Source organism: Nicotiana tomentosiformis, chromosome 2 (genome assembly GCF_000390325.3).
Source record: "Nicotiana tomentosiformis chromosome 2, ASM39032v3, whole genome shotgun sequence".
In the NCBI taxonomy this organism is placed as follows: Eukaryota; Viridiplantae; Streptophyta; class Magnoliopsida; order Solanales; family Solanaceae; genus Nicotiana; species Nicotiana tomentosiformis.
The window spans coordinates 67,405,791-67,430,679 of NC_090813.1; the positions used below are offsets into that span (position 1 = coordinate 67,405,791).

General features: G+C 38.9%; 1 protein-coding gene and 1 pseudogene across 1 annotated transcript; both read left to right on the plus strand.

Moving 5' to 3' along the window:
• Positions 1 to 4: 4 nt before the first annotated feature.
• On the plus strand, positions 5 to 10,835 carry LOC104101199 (uncharacterized protein YNL011C; the record flags this gene model as incomplete). Its single annotated transcript, XM_009608640.4, has 13 exons — positions 5 to 125; positions 520 to 652; positions 1,351 to 1,447; positions 2,487 to 2,530; positions 2,653 to 2,809; positions 4,179 to 4,250; positions 5,171 to 5,254; positions 7,615 to 7,716; positions 8,142 to 8,189; positions 8,370 to 8,495; positions 9,848 to 9,940; positions 10,162 to 10,363; positions 10,471 to 10,835. Coding segments are annotated over 12 exons (1,173 nt in total), but the record flags the coding sequence as incomplete, so codon positions are not given.
• Positions 10,836 to 10,921: 86 nt separating this feature from the next.
• LOC104101198 (senescence-specific cysteine protease SAG39-like) lies at positions 10,922 to 24,354 on the plus strand (annotated as a pseudogene).
• The last annotated feature ends 535 nt before the right edge of the window (positions 24,355 to 24,889 follow it).

Sequence of the window (24,889 nt, forward strand, 5' to 3'; positions counted from 1 at the left end):
TGCTACAGGTGGAACTGCTTTTAATGGTGTGGTTGAAGAGCTTAAGAAACTAACTACTCGTGTAGCTCATGTGCTCCCTGTTTCTGATGATGGAGGCAGTACTGCTGAAATTGTTCGTGTTCTTGGTGTGGTTAAAAGTTCCAATCCTTTCTATTCTTTATCCTTAACCTTTTAGGCCTCTCTATCTGTTCACTAAACTTGTGCGTCTGAAAATTAGTGTTAGCTGTATTTTTAAGACATGACATTCCCATGTTAAAAATATTTTGGGCTATGATAATTTACATTTCAAGAGGTATGGTGACGTAATCTTCTACAGAAGAAGCGCTTAACACTCTTTCCGACTATATCTAGTAATGTTTTAGGCCTTTCTAAGAAACAAAGAGAAAGTAAAGTTTCTTCAGAAAGACTACAGTTTATGTTAATGAGTTTGTTCCCCTGTTAAGTTTTTTGCGTCATTCTTTACACATATTTTTCTGGCAAAACGAATGAATGATAAAAAAGTTGACAGTCAATATTTAGGTGGTCCTGCTGTTGGAGATATACGATCAAGATGTTTGAGATTGTCAGACCAAAGTACCTCGGAGGCTCGTGCAGTCCGAATATTGCTTGGTCATCGTTTACCTCTTGATCCACAGAGAGCCAAATCAGAATGGTAGTTACTCTTGCATTCTTCTCCAAGAAATATTTGAAGCAAAAATGCTGCTGTCATTTTCATTGTGGAATTTCTGGCCCTTTTTATCCATGCTAAGTGGGTAAAATGTTATCAACACAGATTTAGATGGTTATATAGACTAACTGCTATGCGATGGTAATGGGTTCCTTGGGCTTATCTTGATTTTTCTTATATCGTGGCTAAATCCAGGTGGAACTATAACTACAAGATTCTTCAAAGGTGTGGCAATTGACAGAGCTTTAGGAAAGAATAAAAATGTTGAATTATTTTTGTGCAGATCTGGTTATCTGGGCTGTATCTGTTTACCTGAACACTAGCAATGACTGTAAACTTGGAGGATGTAGAAGAAACCCATAAACCTGTCAAGACTGCATAAAAGTAACCTAGAAGAAATAAAAGATTCAGTATATTAAGAATTAATTCTCACATATTTGATTGGTAAAAGTACAAGCTTAAGAAACTACCTAGTCTACTTGGAAAAGTAGCACTCCCACATAAAATTGAAGATATATTAGAATAATGGCATCTTAAAGTAAAAAACGAAAGAAAGAAGGAAAGAAAAAGAAGGAAATAAACAGGAAAAAAGAAAAGTGATCTCCTTGGAGAACCTTTTCATCTTTTATCTGGTTCTACTGAATTCTGTATACCCACTTGTACTTGTTAATGGATCATGACAGGTACGACATTGTGGAGGGCAGCCATGATCTATGGCGAGGTGTCTCAAAACCATATAGGGAAACTATAAGAGCTTTCTTGGCTTACTTCCAGGATCAGGTTGGTCAATTAGGCACTACTATATTTCCAACTGCTTCAATGCTATCCTATCCTTTCCCTTTTAAAAAAGCTAGGGACTATCTTTTTGAGATGCTGCATTGGCTTGAAAATTAACTTGCAGAATTTTGTTGAGGATAATCGTCTTCTGTAGATGTTGCCGACTTTGCTCTCAACATTATTATGCTATTTAGTTCATCTTCTTCTTTGTTGATGGGAAGTCTTTGCATCCAATGCTTATTTCGGGATTAGATACGTTTCTGTATACATGTGATATACTATTTTTTATCAGTTTAGAGTGGAAGGAGTTACATCTAAGGGCACAAGTTGCCAAATTTGGGTAGAATAAGGAGTTCAACTCTGTAATGGGATGGATGACTATATCTGACATTAGTGGAGTTTTAAGCACTGAAATTTAACCCATTGCCCAAACTACCATACTGAAACTCTGTTATACAATAGCAGTTCTGGTTCTTGTTTATTATTCTATTATCAAGAAAAGGTTCCCAATAGCTTCATTATGCCTAAATAACACCTAGTACTGTTCCTAATCTGGACTTCTTTGTTGTTAGTAGGTTATATAGACCTTCAGTTTACTTTGCCCCCTTCCAATCAATGATTTCATGATAGGGCACTGGGGTGACCCTAATTGAATCAAACTCTGCTTGTGGCGTTGAACGGCCAATGGACCAACTGACCACTCAGCAATGAGGGTTAATTTGCAGCTTGAGTGTATAATATTCACCTCTTGAGCACTTGTACAGTATCAATCAAATCATTAATGTTCCATCAAATTCTATCGTTGTACCAACATTCCATGGTGTTGACAACATTCCATGGTGTTGAAATCAGATAATATGGTTGAAACTTCTGAAGCTATTTGCTGATTGTTGTCATACATAATGATGGAACTTCCACTGGAAATAATAAATACTTTATTCTTACCCGTTAATTGGCTCTTCTTCTGTCTTCTTAAATGATCGATTATAGAAGTTGTTGGACTTGCTATTGAGAACCAGCTGTTGGCTCTTTCTATTTTCAGATTCTCCGGCGGTCAGATGAGTTATTCTGTTTCAGCAATGGAAGGTATATTGCTAGTTGTCTGTTTAGCTTAATATTCTCCTTTAATCATTGTTCTGGGTGGTTTATTTTCATCGATACTTGTAATAGTGACTGAAGTTGGTAACAAGACCTTATGACATTTGCAGTATAGGGAACTTTTTCTTTGCTGGAGCACGTTTATTCTTCCAGTCTTTAGATGCAGCAATCTTTTTGTTTTCACGGGTTTCAGAAATTCCAGCAGAAAGTTTGGTCCTTCCCGTGATATCTACAAATGAAAGGCTTACCCTGGGATGTGAGTTATTGGTATGATCTCTATGTTCTCTAAAACTAGTATCTAATCTCTCCTTCCTATGCCTTGACTCCTTAATTATTCTGTCTGCTACCTTCATCACCAGAGCCTTTTGTTTTATTTATTCATTTTTCAGGTTGTATTGTTGGCCGTCCTTATTTATTATAGACTAGACATCTATAAAGAGGCACAAGGAATCCAGTTCCACTTAGCATCTAATGCAAATGAATATGAACGCGTGCCTTTGAATTTTATTAAGTCCATTACTTGCATCAATGTCTCTCCTTTGCTGGGAATATCTTGGTCAGTTTGTGAGGATAGCATCATGCACTTCTTTAAACTTTTATCCATTTTTCCCAAATGGATGTTATATGGTGAAGGGAAAAATAATAATATTGATAGGTGTGGCTAAAGAGATGAAAATGAGTGTTTTTGCAAGAAGAAAATCATAAATCCATAAAACTAGGGACTTATCGAAAAAAAAAGGATAAAAAATAGATGATATAGCCAGAAAGAGGAATTTCTGTTTGTCTTTTTCTTTTTCAAGTCTATTTTTCAACTGTGTTATGCCGCTGATATTTTTTCAGGCAATTTATAATATCGGTTTTCTACTTCCAATTGGTCATATTTGCCTGAAAAATCATTTGGGTGTCTATTTCCTTTTTTTTTAAAACTCTATTCTAGGGTGTAAAGTTAACTAGCAGCTGTAGTCCATTATGGATATGAATAGTTTAGGGGTGGGGTGTGTGGGTTAGTAGGAGGCTATTACAAGTACCAAAGCTTCACATTGATCCCGTAAATCCAAGGTTTCAATGTAGATATTGGTCAATAGTACCCATTGCTGACTCATTCTTCAACAAATTGCTGCAGGAATAGGCGACAATATGAGAATCGGATCTAATCAGCTCAAGAATATAGACAAAGTCAAAATTTAACTGGTCCATGTTTGTGCTTGCTAATATTAGGGAACTAAGGAACCTATGTCATCTTCTTTTGGATCTGCTTGATCAATTACATGGCTGCTTATAATCCACACATAAGGTAGTAATCATGAGAAGTACCCATAATTTGACTCAAAAGTCATCTTAAACAATGATGTCAAAGAGCAGTTCTAAATACTACCCAAGAATAGCACCTTGTAATTTATCTCAGAAGTGATGAAGTTGAATTTCTTTAGGAATTCAGGATGATGATCCTTCTAACAAATAAGACTTTGAACAGAAAGTGACAAATTTAAAATCTATTTCCTATGCTCACTGCTCGTTAAGCCATTAGTATGAATCTCCTTTGATCAGATGGGGGAGTTACAAATAATGTAGTTAATGGATGTTTACTTGCAACTACAAATTAAAATTTTACTTGTTGCACGTAACTGATGTGTAGGATGGAACTGTTATACGCGGACAGAATGAAATATCTCATCCAACCCATGGATCCATGCAACCTATAGACAAGGTATAAACACAGTTTTTAATCTGATTTGTACTGTTCTTTGTTTCTTTTTATTGTTCTTTTTTCCCATAAAATTTTCTCAAAACAGATACTTCTTGCAAGTTTTATCATTATAATTTAATATTCCTAACATAAATTATAACCACGATAAATGCCATCTTCCTAAAAGGAGCTGCTATGGTCCCTGCTGAAACGGGATGTTTTTGTCAAACCTTGTTATCATAATTTATTCTCAAATCAGAAACCCTTGATATATTTTGATAACCTATCTGGGACTTAATGTTTGATTCATTTGATAGGTGCAATGATTAGAACTATTCATTATCTGTTTGTATGTTGTAGATAATTTTACTGCTTAAAGTATGACAGCCTTTTAAGGAGACTTGTTTACTGGGGTTAACATACTCTTGAATGATGAACTCCATGTCTGTGAGACTGCAAAATAACTTGTATTATACCTTCTTGTTCTACTAAAGAAAGAAATTGAAATATGAGATGCTTATGTTATAAATATTTTGGATATGTTTCATAGATATTGGCACTTGGGGGTCTGTATAAAAGGGCCTTGGTGTAGTAGTTCTGGATGTTAAATTGATTTTGCTGGGTAATTTCAAAGGATTAAGTTTGTGGATTTGCACTTTGGCCTGGAGCGATTAGTGAGTACCCTGCATATAGCTCTTAGGGACTAGTGGTTCATGTTGAGATATAGTCCGAAGACCTAACATGGTCATGGTCCTTACCTTTGCTAGATATTTCAGTTTTATACCTCTGTTGAATAGTCTAATATGTGCTACACAATATGGAAAGTGTTGGGTATACAATAAATCTTGGCTACTTGTTATTTCATTTTATGCTAAAGTTTGTCCAGTAGGTTGGTCTTGTCCAACTCAACCCAAGTTCACTTTTTGAACCTTGTTGGACAGGAGGCATCTTCAGCCCCAGAACTTCCTTCTAGAATAAAGCGGATATTTTACATGTCCAGTGAAGGAAGCAACTTATTGCATGAGGTAAATATGGTTATTGTTCTTGTCAGTGAAAAGAAAGACGATACTTGAACTCTGTACCATAATATGCTTTATCTTTTTTTTTTTTTTTTTGAAATTTAAAAAAAGGATAAATACTTTCTGATAGGTTCTTAAAGCTAAACCCTCTTCTTCAAATTGTTGTTGCCCGAGGAAAGAGAAAAATATATCAATTATTTGTCTCCAATGGTTGTCCAATCTTAACTTTGGATGTTAGGAACATCATACTATATGCTCTTTGGATTGTGGAAGTTCAATTCCTCATTCACCTTGTTGAAAGCTATATGTAACCAAAAATTTTTTGTTGCTTTTCTTTATCGTGCTAAAAATTTGAAAAAATTGGAATAAAAATCTTGAAACTTGGAAATGACATTTAGGCCTCATTTGTTTGCCCTTAATGAAGGTCTGAATCTTAATCATCCAGGTCTCAGACATTAAGTGTGTTTGTTTTTAAAGTTTGAATCTTAATCATTATGTTTCTTTGTTTTTTTTTACTTCACAACCACTTTTTTTTTGATTTGCACCGGGTGTCCGAGTCTCTTTGAGCCCCGACTAATCCCGGGAGTGCACAGGCCCTCGGCAAGGAGTTTCCCGCAAGTGCACCACGGTTAATTCAGGTTTTACCCAGTCCGATGGCTCTCAGAAATTGTTTGCACCCAGTGGGTTTCGAACTTGAGACCTTGAAAGGGAGCAAACCCCAAGGCTCAAGTCAATTGCCACCAGGCCAACCCCTGAGGGTTTTTACTTCACAACCACTTAATGAGTCTTAATAGGTCTGTATGATTAAGATCTATAATAAAGACTTAATTTCATTAAGATGCTATCATCCATATTCATCATTAATTGCCACCACCACCTACCATTATCAACCATTACCATGCCATCCACCACCACCGTACTCAACCACCACCACCGTACTCAACCACCACCACCACCACCACCACTGCCACCTCTTCAATCATAGCCGCCACCATTATTGACAACCACCCCAGAATCCCCATTACCCCCACCACCATCATTCTCAACCACAACCACAACCACAAACTCATCTACTTTAACTACCACAACTAACCACCCCATCACCATCAACAACCATAGCCAGTACTGCCCACCCTTATAAACTACCACCACCTTCCTCAATCACAACCACAACCACAACCACCACCCACCATTATTAATTATTACCACCTACCACCACCATTCTCAACCATAATCGCTATCACTACCAATTACCACTAGCTACTATTCAGAACTACCATCATCAACCAAAACCACCACCAACCACCGCCTCTAGTCGACATTCACAAACACCACCATTAGCCATTACCACCACTAACTATCATATTTTTAAAAAATATATTTTATTGATAGAATATTGGATTATTTAGTATTTTATTTGGCTTTATGTTTATTAATTTCAAATAAAGATAACTTTTATACATTCAGATGTTAAAAAACAGACAGTCTTAATCATTTAGTATTCAGATCTTAGTACGCATCTTAATATTCAGATGTGTATTCAGAGTCAGATGTCTTAATCTTAATGCACATCTTGATATTCAGATGTGTATTCAAATTCAAACGTCTTAATCTTAAAAAAAACAAATGAGGCCTTACTGCATTCCTAATGTCACTTATGAGGAATTAATGAATTCTTTTATTATTTTAAAAGGTCAAATGATGAATACAATGAAATAATGTAAATTTTAAAATTAATTTTAAGTTTTTGATAAAGATGGTAGTTTTTAATGGTAAATAAAAGGTCTATGGCGGAGAACTAGAAATAATTGTAAATTGAGAAATTGAAATAAAAACTTGGAAACTTGGAAAGGAGACTTACTGACATTCCTAATATCACCATACAAGGAAATATTTTGTAGCATTTGCAAAGGTCAACAATAACAACAACCCAGTATAATCCCACTAGGGGGGTTTGGGGAGGGTAGTGTGTACGCAGACCTTACCCCTACCCTGGGGTAAAGAGGCTGTTTCCGATAGACTCTCGGCTCCCTCCCTCCAAGAACTCCCCACCTTGCTGTTGGGGTGACTCGAACTCACAACCTCTTGGTTGGAAGTGGAGGGTGCTTGCCACTAGAGCAACCCACTCTTGTCTAGCATTTGGAAAGGTCAAATGATGAATACAAAAAAAATGATTTTTCCCAAAATAGTTGTAATTACTATTATTTCTAACATTGAATGTAATAACAAAGCGTAAAAAAAAATCTGTCAACATTTTATGTTGGAGCTTTGTGCTTTTGTAACAGTATTGATTCATGGAAAGCTTGTTTATCTGTTGATGATCTACTGACTGCTGATATTCATTGGTTCTTTTGCCCTTTGAACAGGTCTTCCCCACTGTAAATCCCACTGCCTTGGAACAGTTGAGAAGTGTCGACTGTATCATATTTGCCATGGGATCCCTCTTTACTTCCATCTGCCCCTCTCTGGTAGAGTACCGTGCAACATAAGTTGTTCTTCCACACTACAGTTTGATATGTGGAGCACAGGCATGGAATGCATTGTTACAACCCAGGATTTGTTGTTTTCCTTTATTTTTGTTTATAATTAGTCCTCCCCCCCCCCCCCCCCAATATTATTTCTTATTGTAACTATATTCATACTGTTCATCTCTCATTCTTAAAGCATGTGCAAGTATCTGGTTTTATCGAGTCTAGTTCTGCTTGTACAACAAGAAAATAAGTAGGTCTAAGATAGACCTAATATTGGAAACTAATTTGTTTCTCAAGTGGAGTTCATCTTCTCAAGCATGACATTGTCATCACTACTATAATAAGCATTCTTCTTCTCCAATTTGAAAAAAAGAAGAAGAAGAAAGCAAACAATTTACTTGGCGATTTTGCTCCATTTGAAGGTTTTACTTGGAGTGGGAGAAACCATCTCTTCGCGGACGTGTCCCAAGGTAATTTAGGCGATGCAAATGATAACTGTATTGGTGCTTGCTGAGACAAACTTTTATTTTCTATGTCAATGCTTTCCTCATTGGTAGATGTTTTTCTCATATCAATATTGTTAATCTCTCCTTTTCCTTCCCCAACAATTCATCTTCTTCTTGTTCTTTTCTTTTGCCTTCTAATCCCAGGTACTTCTTTTGAATGGTACTCATGATCGAGAAACTAGTGGCTTTGGTGCTTCTTGCTTTGTGACTGCCATTACTGATGCCTTAAATCGAACTTATGGAAATCCTCACAACTGTCTTAAAAATCCTGTAAGTAGCTGATCGTTCAAGTGAATGACTAACTGATAATGGATTTTCATGTAATTGGGTTATTTCACTTGGTCCTTTTTTGTGGAACTTGCTTTGTCAGTTGAATTCTTTTCACATCATTGCCAAAATGCAACTTTGGGAAAGTGATGGTCAAATTTTGGTTTACTCAAAAGGTTCCTGAGTGTGGTTGTAGGATCTTGCATGTGGCATTGTTTAATCCATGTCTTCCTTTCTTTTTCTTTCCCAACTCAGAGAGTGTGGTGGGGACTCTCCATATTTCCCCTTAGTTGTTTCCATGACTCAGAAGATATTCTTTCTTGGAACCCACTAAGGGGAAATATTCTTTGTGTACCTTGTTCCAGGTCGTTGATACTGTTATTCTTCTTTTTAAGGTTGCAACTAGTAGCGAGAGACTACTAGTAAATTTAATGTAGTGTAAGGTTCACTTCTCCATAGGCTGTGAGCTGAATTCAGAATCTTTTTGGAATTTTCACCAACCTGCTTCCAGTGAAAAAAAAAACTTACTTTTATTGAAAGTAGGCTTCATTTTGCTGTCCGTTTCAAATTCTTAGAGAAAGTTCCTCTCAAATCTTCTAAAGTTTCTTAGCCACCAGCTTGACACTTGTGGAACTTTTCATTTGTATCAGACTGTAATTTAATGCTACTAGGCATTAGCTGCCTTTTTCCTGGTCCTGCTTATGAGACATCGCACACTTTGGAATTGACTTGAGCATATATCTTCAAACAAAATAATGGAGCTAATGATTCTTAAGATTTGAGAATATTTGCCTAGGTATATACAGTGTAATTTTCCGAGGCACCCCCAGTTCTGCCCCTCCCTAGTTCCGCGCCTGGGTAACTCCCACTCTATTTTCCTGCTGCATCTTGTAAGTTAATTTTTGAGTCCTTTGTACTCCCTTTATCCCAATTGATTGTACCCGATGCCATTATGGTTCCTAAGATGAGAATTAAAAACATCAGTTGTTTTGCATTAATGGGTGGAACATCTGGGGCACAAGTTTTTCCTAAATTGTTAAGAATAGAAAGAGAGAAATTAACTTGAGGAAAATGACCCAAGATACCTGGCATTACATATTACGTTGTAAAGTTTCCTTGAGAGTATAAATTATTTCATGGCCAAACAATGAAAAAGTGGATATTCCATCTGTTACAATTCAGTCAAATTTATTTGGTTCTCGTCACTGTAAATTTATTTTGTTTTTAGTTCACTTGGCAACTAGCTGATTGGCAACACATAGCACTAGATATCATGTACTTGCACAAACAATACTTTGAATCTTTGTCATGAAAATCAAAATTCTATTTTTCTATGGTTTAATTTTTCTTTTCAGCCAAACAAATATCTCAACACCCTTCTGGTGCCAAAAAATGGCCAAATACATGTGGATATAGAACGCCTGGCTTCTCAGGGAATTTTCAATGTGGTATGTTCCTGTTTCATGGTTATTAGAAATGCTTCTTAGTTACTCAATAATGCACTTGCATCAGTTTCTTTTCTTCATGGGCTTTCTCTTTGTAATTTCAAAAACTAAGTTCTCATTTGAAATTTGCAAACAGTCGGCATCATGGAATGTAGTTAGACCACATAAGTGATTGGTTTGCTGGTGACCCTCTTCAATTTAGGTGACAAATTGAGTTCTTGTAGGTCACTGTGGATTCCATCCATGATCCAAAAATGGGAGTGCTTTTCGATCCTAAATCATTGATTCAAGCGCTTTCTAATTTGTTGACGGACACGTGAGCCTGAATGCTATTGTGGCTCGTTAAACCTTAATTTATCAGAAATTGAGAAGCTGGTGGCACAGTAGTGTTTTGAAGAATCTCCATTTTTTGCGTAACTTGCAAGGGTATGATTCAGCTCTGCAGGAATGAATTCCCTAATATGAAGTCTGGTAATGTTGTTTCATTCATCCATCTATTGATTTTCAGAATAATTTTAATGCTGATATGGCAGGATTGAAGAGAAACAGGCTCTTCCGAGACACTTGGTAGATAACAATTCAAGCAGTTCTGCATTGATTTCAACTTCCTGAAGTCTGAAGGATGATGGTAAGGCTTGCATAGTTTCAGAAGCTGTAGAATATGACGTAGGAATTTCTTTGATTTTATTCAGCTCTAATGGGAATAGGCATCGCTCACAATTGAGCTGAAACACATGTGATGTTTCAAATTTTATATGAATTTGGACTTGTACATATTGAAATTTGTGCCAACCACAACTAGTTCAGGATTGGGGCATAGTTGTTGAACATAATGAAATTTTGTGCATATCAAGGGCCTTATTTTAAATGAAAATGTTCACTCTTTATGAGTAGCGTATGATGTGTGTCTTTATGTTCGAGTGCTCCTGGTTTCTTCTTCCCCGCTCTCCCTTTGGTACGATTTTGCGCATTTCCATATGAGACCAAGTGATATCCTTAAATTTGCAATCATCAGAACTGAAAACCATTAAACTACTAACATGCATTAGTAGTTACTTGATTCTCTTCTGGAGAGCTCATATAAGTTGGGTAACTATCTGAGGTGTTACCAAGTTCTAGGTGATAAATAATTTTGAAATTTGACTAACTAACCAGATAGACTATAGGATATGGTACCAAGGTTGTGGATGCCCTATTTCTTTGATTCCACAATCAACTGTCTCACTGTCTTTCCTCCATTTACCATCCCGTCCGTAGTTCCTGGCTAATATGCCTCTGATTTTGTTCATGTAAAAACTGCATATAGAAGCAACAGGGCCTTTGGTTTTGATAATGGTCTGGTGGAAAACGAAAAAGCTAAATTTATATTACAAAATCTTGAGTTGGTTACTTCCTAAGACTTTGTGGTGAAAGTTGGGGATATACTAAGTACTACTATTAGGTTGTATTGTTCGACATTTATATGTTTATGCTTCACTGACTATCAACACCTCAACAATTTGAATTTTTGCATTATTGCTCTTTCCATATCTTTCATTCTCCAGAATAATGATAAAAAGTTCTGTAACAAAACTAGTTCCCATATTTCTTGATTTGTTTACTAAAGAAAATAACGTAATCTCATAAAACAAATATGACATGCCATTCATGAAAATGTTTTCTTTCCTGTTGAGTAAAGGGCAAACTGCTGTGATGGCCTTTCTCTTTCTCTTTTTCTCTCTTTTTTTCGTTCTTTCTTCTTTTGGTTCCTTTTCCTAATACATTTAAGGTCAAAACAGAAGTGATTGTTACTTACAAATAGGACAACATAGTGATCAAGTCCTCCATCCCATGCCAATAAAGGAGCTTCTTTAGTGCCTATAGTTCCAAAACTATGTTCGAAAATTATGGAACGAAAACTTGTGAGATAAATGCAAATGAAAGGTTTATTGTAAGATATCATTTGAGGACATCAAACAACGTGCCTGATCCACCTTTATTATAACAATCAGTCTATCATACGTAACTTGCCGGGCTTTCCGAAGAATTCAATCATCAAGTAAAAATGATAAAAAATTTGAGTTACCTTAATATAACCACAGCGTTAGTACTATAAATACCATAGTCACTCTAAGCATTTCATCCGCAACATTCAAATAGAGACATATTAGATTCAACACAAAAATTCAGCTAGTGAAAGATGGCTTTAATATCCAGTTGGAAGCTAAGCTTGCTTTTGTAGCTCTACTAGTGTTAGGAATGTGGGCTTCTCAAACCACATCTCGTGACTTGAACGAAGCATCAATGGTCCAGAAACACGATCACTGGATGGCTCGCTTTGGACGTGTGTACAGAGATGATGCAGAGAAAGCAAAGAGGTTCAAAATATTCAAGGACAATTTTGAATACATTGAGTCAGTCAATAAGGCTGGAATTAGGCCTTATAAGTTGGGCATCAACGAATTTGTAGATTTGACAAATGAGGAATTTAAAGCGACTCACAATGGATACAAAATGTCTTCTCATCAAAAGTCATCAAAAACCATATCATTCAAGTATGAAAATGTGACTGCTCCCGCTACCATGGATTGGAGAAAGAAGGGTGCCGTTACTGGAGTTAAGGACCAAGGGCAGTGTGGTAAGTCAAGTTATTTGGTCATGCTAGTAATAGTATTTTCTTTAATGAATATGCTACAGAAGAAAATCTTATTAAACTGATAATGTAGGCTGTTGTTGAGCATTTTCTGTTGTTGCTGCTACTGAGGGATCAACAAGATCAAAATAGGTAAGTTAATATCTTTGTCTGAGCAAATGTAACGACTCAACCGGTCGTTTTGAGTATTACAACCCTATTTCCCCATTTACTGCTCAATTTTTACTTTACAGTTATTATATGACTTGCCGGGGTAATTGGTTCGGGTCCGGTGAGGTCTTGGAATGAATGAGAGCACTTAGTTCCAAAGTTTAAAACTTAAGTTGAAAATGTTGGTTGGATGTCGACCTATGTGTAAATGACCGCGGAATAAAATTTTGATGATTCCAATAGCTCTGTATGATGATTTTGGACTTAGGAGCGTGTCCGGAAAATTATTTAAAAGTCCGTAGTTGAATTAGGCTTGAAATGGCTAAAATAGAAATTTAAGTTTGGAAGTTTGACCGGGGAGTTGACTTTTTGATATCGGAGTCGGAATCCAATTCTGAAAATTTTTATAGCTCTGTTATGTCATTTATGACTTGTGTGCAAAATTTGAGGTCAATCGGACTTGATTTGATAGGTTTCGGCATCGAATGTAGAAGTTGGAATTCGTTAGTTTTCGTTAAGCTTGAATTGGGTGTGATTTGTGATTTTAGCATTGTTTGATGTGATTTGAGGGTTCAACTAAGTTCGTATGAGGTTTTAGGACTTGTTGGTATATTTGGTTGAGGTTCCGGGGGCCTCATGTGGGGTTTCGGATGGTTAACATATCGAAATTTAGACTTAAATAGCTGCTAGAATTTTTCTGATGCATGTACCTAGTTTCCTTATACGCGATCGCATTAACTTATCCGCGATCGCGTAGGCTTGTTTGAGGCAGTGATGATTTGGTTCTTTGCGATCGCGTGAAGAGGGCTGCGACCGCGTAGCTGTGGGAGTTTGTGATTCACGAACGCGTGAAGAAGGTCGTGTTCGCGTAGAATAAGTGGAGGTCACGCGTTTGTGCTTCGCGATCGTGTGGGCGAGTCCGCGATCGCGTAGGCCTGTGAGGTTGAGTTTCGCGATCGCGTGGACAGGTCCGCGATCGCGTAAGGTTAATGTGGGCAGTGGGAGAATTGTGCTTCGCGATCGCGTGGACAAGTCCGCGATCGCGTAGAGCAAATGACTGGACAGAAACTTTAAGTTCCATTTTCCATTTTTGACGAATTGGAGCTCGGAAAGAGGCGATTTTTGGGAGATTTTCAATGAAAACAACGGGGTAAGTGTTCTTAACTCAATATTGGTTAAATTACCCAAATCCATGGTTGTTTTTAACATTTAATGAGTGAATTAAGTTGGAAAATTTAGAAAACCCTCTTGGTTTAATTTAAAGGTTTGAGGGTCGAGATGATGTCCGAATTTGGTAAAATTTATATAGTTGGACTCGTGATTGAAAGGGCGGTCCGAGACGTGGCCCCCACGGGCGATTTTTGGGTGAAATTTTGAATTTTGTTGAAAAATTAGTATTTTCATATGGAATTAATTCCTATAATTTGTATTGACTGAATCGAATGATTTGAGACTAGATTCGAGGCGTTCAGATGTCAATTTGCGAGGTAAGGGCATAACAGAGTAAGAAATTACACAGTTTGAGGTAAGTAACACTTCTAAACTTGATTCTTAGGGTATGAATCCCCAAATTTGGTGTTATATAAATTGTTTAGAAGTGACGCACATGATATGTGACGAGCGTTTGGACGTGCACCATAGAAATTGTGACTTGAATAAATCATGTGAAGTTGTAAAATTAAAGAATCATGTTATTATTTGTATATTTTTCACGTGTTAGGAAATTGAGCTGAGACTCGTATTAAAGATCATGATTAGGCTACGTGCCGATATTTTGGGACCCATAGGATCTTGTTGCTGTTGGATTTAATTGTTTTTAAAAGAAAATATATATTTCATACTCAGTCATGTTCATCCATTGTGAGGGTATTTATGGGATCGGGAACGGGGCTACTCGCTTGCAGCAGGCCTTATAGTCTTTATCATTATATGGATAGGGGCTGCCCGCCTGTAGGAGGCCATATCGACTTTATATCACGCTTGGGCTGAAGGAGCCCCTTCGGAGTCTGCACCCCCCATAGTGAGCGTAGATGATTTATATATGGGATGGACTTCCCAGGGCATGGACTTGCCTTACTTATTTATATTTATAATGAATTTCCCAGGACATGGATCTTATCCGAATCATTTACATTTGGGGATAAATTACCCCAAGGTTGGATTGGCCTTATACGGTACTGAATGACTGACTGTCAGTCAATGTATATATATGCGGGATGGAATATCCCTGGGCTGGATTGGCCATAAACAATATCGAGTGACCGAATTATTTGTGATCGTGAGTACACAAGGTTCTCCAATGAGATGTCATATCCATGATATCATGCAATATTGATCTATCTTACTTGTACTGAGTTGTACTGTCGAACTTGAAAGCATGCCTACATTTCTGTACCGTTATTTATATACTGGACTGTACCTACTGAGCTCGTCACTACTTTCAGCCCAAAGGTTAGTCTTGTTTCTTATTGAGTTGGTTGTACTCATACTACACTCTGCATCTTGTGTGCAGATTCAGGTGATTTCGGACACGTCGACTGCTAGTTTTCCAGAGTGCTATCAATTGGAGACTATCAAGGTAGCTGCCTGGCATCCGCTGACCTTGACTCTCTTTCTTTCAGTTATTGTACTGTTCTATACTTTCAGACAGTGTTTTTATCTGTAAGGCTTTGTATTCATTTAGATGCTCATGTACTCAGTAACACGGGGTTTTGGGAGTATTTTATATCTGTAATGGTGAGGTTTTCTATTGAATTCAGTATTATATTTTCAAACTTAAAAGATATAGTATTTTATTGAGGTTGTCGGCTTGCCTAGTATTGATATAGGTGCCATCACGACAAGTGAGATTTTGGGTCGTGACAAGTTGGTATCAAAGCCTAGGTTATATAGGTCTCACGAGTCATGAGCGTGTTTAATAGTCTTGAGGATCGGTACGGAGATATTTGTACTTATCTTCGAGAGACTGCCAAACCCTTAGGAAAAAAAAATTCACTTTTTTTGTATTCTGTCGTGCGAAATTGTTGATTTCGGATACTAAATTTCTTTTATTCTATTCTTTCACAGATGGTGAGGACACGTACTACCTAATTGGACGGTCAGCCACCAGTTAGGGCCGTGAGAGGCCGGGGCTGAGGTAGAGGTCGAGGTGTAGCTCGTACAGCAGTTGGAGCACCACTACCAGTTTCTCCAGCTCAGGAGTAGATTCCAGACATAGCTGAGCCGACATGACCAGCTCAGGTACCAGCTGTGCCCATTGTGATTCCAGGCCTTCAGGAGGCTTTGGCATAGATATTGATAGTTTGCATTGGCCTTGCTCAGGTGCTTTCGTTTCAGGCTGCATCTGCCACTTCTCAGGCCGGTGGAGGTACTCATACCCCTATAGCCCGTACTCTAGAGCAGGTAGTGCAGGGACTTCAGATACCGGGGGCACCACCATTCCAGCCGGTTGCAGCTGCTCAGGCCCCGGTAGTTCCCGTTATGACTGATGATGAGTAGAGGAGACTTCAGAGATTTGGGAGTCTTCGACCTCCACCATTTAGCGGTTCTGAGTCAGAGGATGCTCAGGGTTTTCTGGATAAATGCCAGCGGATGCTTCGGACAGCGGGTATTCTGGAGACTAGTGGGGTCTCGTTCACTACTTTTCAATTTTCTGGAGCTGCTTTCCGATGGTGGGAGACTTATGAGAGGAGCAGACCAGTTGGTACAACACCACTTTCATGTCATGAGTTCTCCGTATTATTTCTGGAGAAGTTTGTGCCACAGACCCGCAGAGAGGAACTACGTAGGCAGTTCGAGTATTTATGTCAGGAGGACATGTCCGTGACTCAGTATGAGATGCGGTTTTCAGAGTTGGCTCGTTTGGTTGGTTCAGACTGAGAGAGAGAGAGTATCAGGAGGTTCATTAATGGCCTCAACTAGCAGTTCCGTTTTGTTATGATTTTGGGGAATGTATAACAGGTGCTAGATTCGATGAGGTGTTTGACAGTGCTCGACGGCTAGAGATGGTCCGTACTCAGGAGCATGAGGAGAGGGAGGCCAAGAGGTCTCGTGGTTCGGGTAATTCAAACGGTGTTCCTTCTGGGGGACAGCCCTATCACATTAGGGGTCGTCCTTATAGGCCCGCTCAGATGGCTCGTTCAGCCCATTGTGGCACATCAGCTAGCCATGGTTCATATAGTGCTCGACTCAGTCTTCTCTTGGTGCACTTCCAGCTCAGAGTTCATCTCTTGCACTATCAGTTCAGGGTTCATCTGTACCAGGTTCTTCTGGTCCTCGAGGTCCACCTCAGAACTCGCCACCATTTTTCGAGCGGGATTGCTATGAGTGTGGAGAGCTGGGTCATATGAGGAAATATTTTCCCCGCTTTTTGTGAGGTCCAGTTTAGCAAATGAGTCAGGCTACGACTTCTGCACCAGTTGCTCCACCACCTGCCCAGCCAGCTCGGGGTGGGGCTTAGTCAGCTAGGGGTTGCCTAAGAGGGGGAGGCCAATCAGGTGATGGTCAGGCCTGATTATATGCTTTTCCTTCCAGGCCAGATGTTGTTGCTTCAGATGCAGTGATCACAGTTAGTCTCAGTGTGCCACAAAGAAGCTTCTATATTATGTGACCCTAGTTCCACATATTCGTATGTTTCATCATGTTTTGTTCATTATCTCGATATTCCCGTGAGTCCTTAGTTTCACATGTTCGTGTATCTACGCAGGTGGACGATACCATTATTATGGACCATGTATATCGGTCATGTGTGGTAACTATTCGAGGACTGGAGACCAGAGTTGATCTTTTATTGCTTAGTATGGTCGATTTCGATGTTATCTTGGGTATGGATTGGTTGTCTTCATGTCATGCTATTTTGGACTATCATGCAAAAATGGTAACGTTGGTGATACTGTGATTGCCGAAGGTCGAGTGGAGAGGTTCTCCAAATTATGTTCCCAGCAGGGTAATTTCTTACTTGAAGGCTCAACATATAGTTGGGAAGGGGTGTTTGTCATATTTGGCCTTTGTGAGAGATGTTGATGCAGACACTCCTACTATTGATTCTGTACCGGTAGTGCAGGATTTTCTGGATGTATTCCCTGCAGAGCTACCCGGTATGCCACCCGACATGGATATTGATTTCGGTATTGACTTGGTGTCGGGCACTCAGCCCATTTCTATCCCTTCGTATCATATGACACCAGCTGAATTGAAAGAATTGAAAGAATTGAAAGAGCAACTTCAAGAACTCCTTCATAAGGGGTTATTAGGCCTAGTGTGTCACCTTGGGGTGCACCAGTTCTGTTTATGAAAAATAAAGATGGTACTATGCGGATGTTCATCGACTACATGCAGTTGAACAAAGTTACAATCAAGAATAAGTATCCTTTGCCGCGTATTGATGATTTATTTGACCAACTTCAGGGAGCGAGGGTATTCTCAAAAATTGATTTGAGGTCTAGGTATCACCAGTTAAAAATTTGGGATTCGGATATTCTAAAGATGATATTCAGGACACGTTATGGTCACTATGAATTTCTCGTGATGTCTTTTGGGCTGACCAACGCCCCAGCAACATTTATGCACTTGGTAAATAGTGTATTCCAGCCGTATCTTGATTTGTTTGTTGAGGTATTTATTGATGATATCCTAGTGTACTCACGTAGCCAGGAGGAACACACACAATATTTGAGTATTGTACTACCGAGACTGAGGGAGGAGAACCTTTATGCCAAATTCTCCAAGTGTGAGTTCTGGCTTAGTTCGGTAGCATTCTTGGGACATATAGTGTCCAGTGAAGGAATTAAGGTGGATCCGAAGAAAATAGAGGCAGTTCAGAGTTGGCACAGGGCATCTTCAGCTACTGAGATTCAGAGTTTTCTTTATTATCTTCACTTTGTGGAGGGCTTCTCATCTATTGCATCTCCCTTGACTAAATTGACCCAAAAGGGTGCTCCATTCAGGTGGTCGGATGAGTATGAAGAGAGCTTTCAGAAGCTCAAGACTGCCTTGACCACAACCCTAGTTCTAGTTTTACTTTCAGCTTCAAGTTCTTATACAGTGTATTGTGATGCTTATCAGATTGGTATTGGGTGTGTCTTAATGCAGGAGGGTAGAGTGATTGCTTATGCTTCGTTCCAGTTGAAGCCACATGAAAAGAACTACCCTGTCCATGATTTAGAATTGGCAGCCATTGTTCATGCATTGAAAATTTGGAGGCACTATCTCTATGGTGTGTCTTGTGAGGTATTTACAGATCATCGGAGTCTTCAGCACTTATTCAAACAGAAGGATCTAAATTTGAGGCAGCGGAGATGGTTGGAGCTGCTAAAGGACTATGATATCACTATTCTGTATCATCCCGAGAAGGCCAATGTGGTGGCCGATATCTTGAGTAGGAAGGCGGTAAGTATGGGCAGCCTTGCATTCATTCCTATTGGTGAAAGGCCTTTTGCGGTTGATGTTCAGACCTTGGCTAATCAGTTCGTAAGATTAGATATTTTAGAGCCTAGTCGGGTTCTAGCCTGTGTGATTTCACGGTCTTCCTTATATGACCGCATCAGAGAGCGTCAGTATGATGATCCCCATTTGCTTGTCTTGAAGGACACAGTTGAGCACAGTGATTCCAAAGATGTTACTATTGAAGATGATGGGATGTTGAGGATGCAAGGTCGTATTTGTGTGCCAAATGTAGACGGGCTGCATGAATTGATTCTTGAAGAAGCCCACAGTTCGCGGAATTCCATTCATCCGGGTACCGCAAAGATGTATCAGGACTTGAGACAACACTATTGGTGGAGAAAAATGAAGAAAGATATAGTTGGGTTTATAGCTTGGTGTTTAAATTGTCAACAGGTGAAATACGAGTATCAGAGACCAGGCGGATTGCTTCAGAAACTTGAAATTCCAGAATGGAAGTGGGAACGTATTATCATGGACTTCGTAGTTGGGCTCCCACGGACTTTGAGGAAGTTTGATGCTGTTTGGGTGATTGTAGATCGGTTGACCAAGTCCGCGCATTTTATTCTAGTCGGTACTACTTCTTCTTCAGAGTGGTTGGCTGGGATTTATATCCGTGAGATTGTTCGCCTTCACGGTGTGCCAGTGTCCATCATTTCTGATCTGGGCACTCGGTTTACATCACAGTTTTGGAGGGCAGTACAACGAGAGTTAGGCACACAGGTACAATTGAGTACAATATTTCACCCTCAGACGGACGGACAGTCGGAGCACACTATTCAGATATTGGAAGATATTCTACGTGCTTGTGTTATAGATTTTGGGGGTTCTTGGGATCAGTTTTTGTCACTGGCAGAGTTTGCCTATAATAACAGCTACCAATTGAGCATTCAGATGGCTCCGTATGAGGCTTTATATGGGTGACGATGTCGGTCTCCGGTGGGTTGGTTTGAGCCGAGTGAGGCTAGGCTATTGGGTACTGATTTGGTTCAGAATGCTTTGGAGAAGGTTAAATTGATTCAGGATCGTCTTCACACGGCACAGTCTAGACATAAGAGTTTTGCCGACCTCAAGGTTCGTGATGTTGCTTACATGGTAGGAGAGAAGGTACTACTCCGAGTTTCTCCTATGAATGGTGTTATGAGATTTGGGAATAAGGGAAAGTTGAGTCCCAGGTATATTGGGCCTTTTGAAATACTTAAGAAGATTAGAGAGGTGGCTTATGAACTTGCATTGCCGCCTAATCTATCGGGTGTTCATCCAGTATTTCATGTATCAATACTCCGAAAGTATGTCGTAGATGAGTCTCATGTTTTGGATTTCAGCACAGTGTTGTTGGATGGTAATTTGACTTATGATGTGGAGCCGGTGGCCATTGTAGACCTGCAGGTTCAAAAGTTGAGATCAAAGAACATAGATTCAGTGAAAGTATAGTGGAGAGGCCAACCAGTCGGAGAAGCTACTTGGGAGACTAAGCGGGAGATGCAGAGCAAATATCCATACCTATTTGAGGCTCAATGTATAATTCTAAACCCGTTCGAGGACGAACGTTTGTTTAAGATGGGGAGAATGTAATCACCCGGCCGGTCATTTTGAGTATTACAGCCTAATTTCCTCATTTACTCCTCAATTTGTACTTTACAGTTGTTATATGACTTGCTGGGGTAATTGGTTCGGGTCTAGTAAGGTCTTGGAATGAATGAGAACACTTAGTTCCAAAGTTTAAAACTTAAGTTGAAAAGGTTGGCTGGATGCCGACCTATGTGTAAATGACCCCGAAATAAAGTTTTGATAATTTCAATAGCTCCGTATGGTATTTTAGACTTAGGAGTGCGTCCATAAAATTATTTGGAAGTCCGTAGTTGAATTGGGCTTGAAATAACTAAAATAAAAATTTAAGTTTGCAAGTTTGACCGGGAGTTGACTTTTTGATATCGAAGTCAGAATCCAGTTTTGAAAATTTTAATAGCTCCCTTATGTCATTTATGACTTGTGTGCAAAATTTGAAGTCAATCAGACTTGATTTGATAGGTTTCGACATTGAATGTAGAAGTTAGAATTCGTTAGTTTACGTTAAGCTTGAATTGGGGTGTGATTTGTGATTTTAGCATTGTTTGATGTGATTTGAGATTTCGACTAAGTTCGTATGATGTTTTAGGACTTGCTGGTGTATTTGGTTGATGTCTCGGGGGCCTCGGGTGAGTTTCGGATGGTTAACAAATCGAAATTTGGACTTAAACAATTGCTGTAATACTTCTGATGCCTGTACCTGGTTTCCATATACGCGATCACATTAACTTGTCCGCGATCGCGTAGACTTGTTTGAGGCAGTAATGATTTGGTTCTTCGCGATCGCGTGAAGAGGATTGCGATCGCGTAGCTGTGGGAGTTTGTGATTCGCGAACATGTGAAGAAAGTCGCGTTCGCGTAGAGTAAGTGGAGCAGAAGTGGAGGTCACGTGTTTGTACTTCGCGATCGCGTGGGCGAGTCCGCGATCGCGTAGGCCTGTGAGGTTGAGCTTCGCGATCGCGTGGACAAGTCCGCGATTGTGTAAGGTTAATGTGGGCAGTGGGAGAATTGTGCTTCTCGATCGCATGGACAAGTCTGCGATCGCGTAGAGCAAATGACTGGACATAAACGTTAAGTTCTAAAAGACGAATTGGAGCTCGGAAAGAGGCGATTTTTGGTGAGATTTTCAAGGAAAACAACGGGATAAGTATTTTTAACTCAATATTGGTCAAATTATCCGAATCCATAGATATTTTTAATATTTAATGGGTGAATTAAGTTGGACAATTTAGAAAACCCTCTTAGTTTAATTTGAAGATTTGAGGGTCGAGATGATATCAGAATTTGGTAAAATTTGTATGGTTGGACTCGTGATTGAAAGGGTATTCATATTTTGTAACTTTTGTCGGGTTCCGAGACGTGGGCCTCACGAGCAATTTTTGGGTGAAATTTCGGATTTTGTTGGAAAATTAGTATTTTCATATGGAATTAATTCCTATAATTTGTATTGACTTAATCGAATTATTTGTGACTAGATTCGAGGTGTTCGGAGGCTAATTCGCGAGACAAGGGGATAACGGAGTAAGAAATTACACGATTTGAGGTAAGTAACACTTCTAAACTTGATTTTGATGTATGAATCCCCAAATTTGGAATTATATAAATTAGAGGTGACACACATGATAGGTGACGAGCGTGTCGACGTACACCATAGAAATTGTGACTTGAATAAATCCTGTGAAGTTGTAAAATTAAAGAATTATGCTTCACGTGTTAGGAAATTGACCTGAGACTCATATTAAAGATCATGATTAGGCTACGTGCCGATATTTTGGGGGGACCCACAGGGTCTTGTTGCTATTGAATTTAATTGTTGTAAAAAGAAAATGTATATTTCATACTCAGTTATGTTCATCCATTGTGAGGATATTTATGGGATCGGAGCTGCCCGCCTGCAGTAGGCCATATTGGCTTTATATATATATATTATTATTATATAGAACAGGGCTACTCTCCTGCAGCAGGCCTTATAGTTTTTATCATTATATGGATCGGGGTTGCCCGCCTGCAGGAGGCCATATCGACTTTATATCACGCTTGGGCTGAAGGAGCCCCTCCGGAGTCTGCACCCCCCACAGTGAGCGTAGATGATTTATATATGGGATGGACTTCCCAGGGCATGGACTTGCCTTACTTATTTATATTTATGATGAATTTCCCAGGACATGGATCTTGTCCGAATCATTTACATTTGGGGATAAATTACCCCAAGGCTGGATTGGCCTTATACGATACTGAGTGACTGACTGTCAGTCAATGTATATATATACGGGATGGAATATCCCTGGGCTGGATTGGCCATAAACAGTACCGAGTGACCGAATGATTTGTGATTGTGAGTACATGAGGTTTTCCACTGAGATGTCATATCCCTCATATCATACAGTATTGATCTACTTACTTGTACTGAGTTGTACTGTCGAACTTGAAAGCATGCCTACATTTCTGTACCATTATTTATATACTGGACTGTACCTGTTGAGCTCGTCACTACTTTCAGCCCAAAGGTTAGTCTTGTTTCTTATTGAGTTGGTTGTACTCATACTACACTCTGCACCTCGTGTGCAGATCCAGGTGCTTTCGGACATGGTGTCTGCTAGTTTTACAGAGTGCTATCAATTGGAGACTATCAAGGTAGCTGTCTGGCGTCCGTTGACCTTGACTCTCTTTCTTTCAGTTATTGTACTGTTCTATACTTTCAGACAGTGTATTTATTTGTCAGGCTTTGTATTCATTTAGATGCTTATGTACTCAGTGACACGGTATTTTGGGAGTGTTTTGTATATGTAATGGTGAGGTTTTCTATTGAATTCAATATTATATTTTCAAACTTAAAAAATATAGTATTTTATTGGGGTTGTCGGCTTGTCTAGTGTTAAGATAGGCGTCATCACGATATGTGAGAATTTGGGTCGTGACAGAACTCGTGGATTGCGACACAAGTTCTGATATGGGATGTGAGGGAGGTCTTATGGATGATGCTTTTGCGTTCATAATCAAGAACCATGGGCTTACTACAGTATCAGGTTATCCATACGAGGGAACTGATAGAACTTGCAAAACTGGAAAGGAATCCAACCATGCTGTTAAGATTACTGGTTATGAAGATGTCCGAGCTGACAGTGAATCTGCTCTGTTGAGTTCTGTTGCTAACCAATCCGTATCCGTTGCCATTGATGCTAGTGGATCAGATTTTCAATTCTATTCTAGCGGTGTTTTTACCGAAGAATGTGGAACTGAATTAGATCATGGTGTTACAACAATCGGATATGGGAAAACTAGTGATGGAACAAAGTATTGGTTAGTGAAGAACTCGTGGGGACTAGTTGGGGAGAGAACGACTACATTAGAATGCAAAGAGGCATTAATACTGCAGAAGGAATTTGTGGAATTGCTATGCAAGCTTCTTATCCAACTGCTTAAATAGCTGAGAAGCTTTGGTGCATGGGAATTTGTTGTTAATTCTTCTTTAAACACTATTGTTTTTCACCTTGTTCATATTTTATGTGTTGTGTCTACTGTGTATATATGCTACAAAGTATGTACATAAGTGTTAAACAAAACTTTCTATGTGAAAAGATTGGTAATGCGAGTGAATGATAGAAAAAATGCTTCCCTTATTTAAGACTTAGATTCCATAAACACGAGATTACTATATATATTGTCTTAGATTTCACTATTCAATCTTTGATTCTTAGGTTTCTCTGTCTTAGATTTCACAAGTTCTTCCAACTCGTTTCTATCAACACTTGGCCCAAAATAAGTAATTTTTGTATGGACCCAAAAACCAACTAGCAATAAGTAATGTTGGAGAAACATTAGAGGAGAGAACAGTTTGTTTTTGAGAGAACTCTAATTCCCAACTCGTTTGCCTCAAAATGACAAGCACAACGAGGTATATATAATTGTCAAGAGAGACTTCTACACTCATTTGTAGGCTCTAGTTAATTGAATTTGTAATTATGGCCAATATTTTGGCTAATGGAGTCCATCTCACATAAGCATAAGCATCTTTGCAAAGTGTAGACTTTGTTGGCAATATTCTTTGGGACCCAAAAATATTGCATTGTGTGGTGGACATTATTTGCACAAGTTATATCTCTTCTTTTACACCTAAGAGGCCAAGATTTTTTTGCCTATAAAAGGGAAGGCCATTAGTT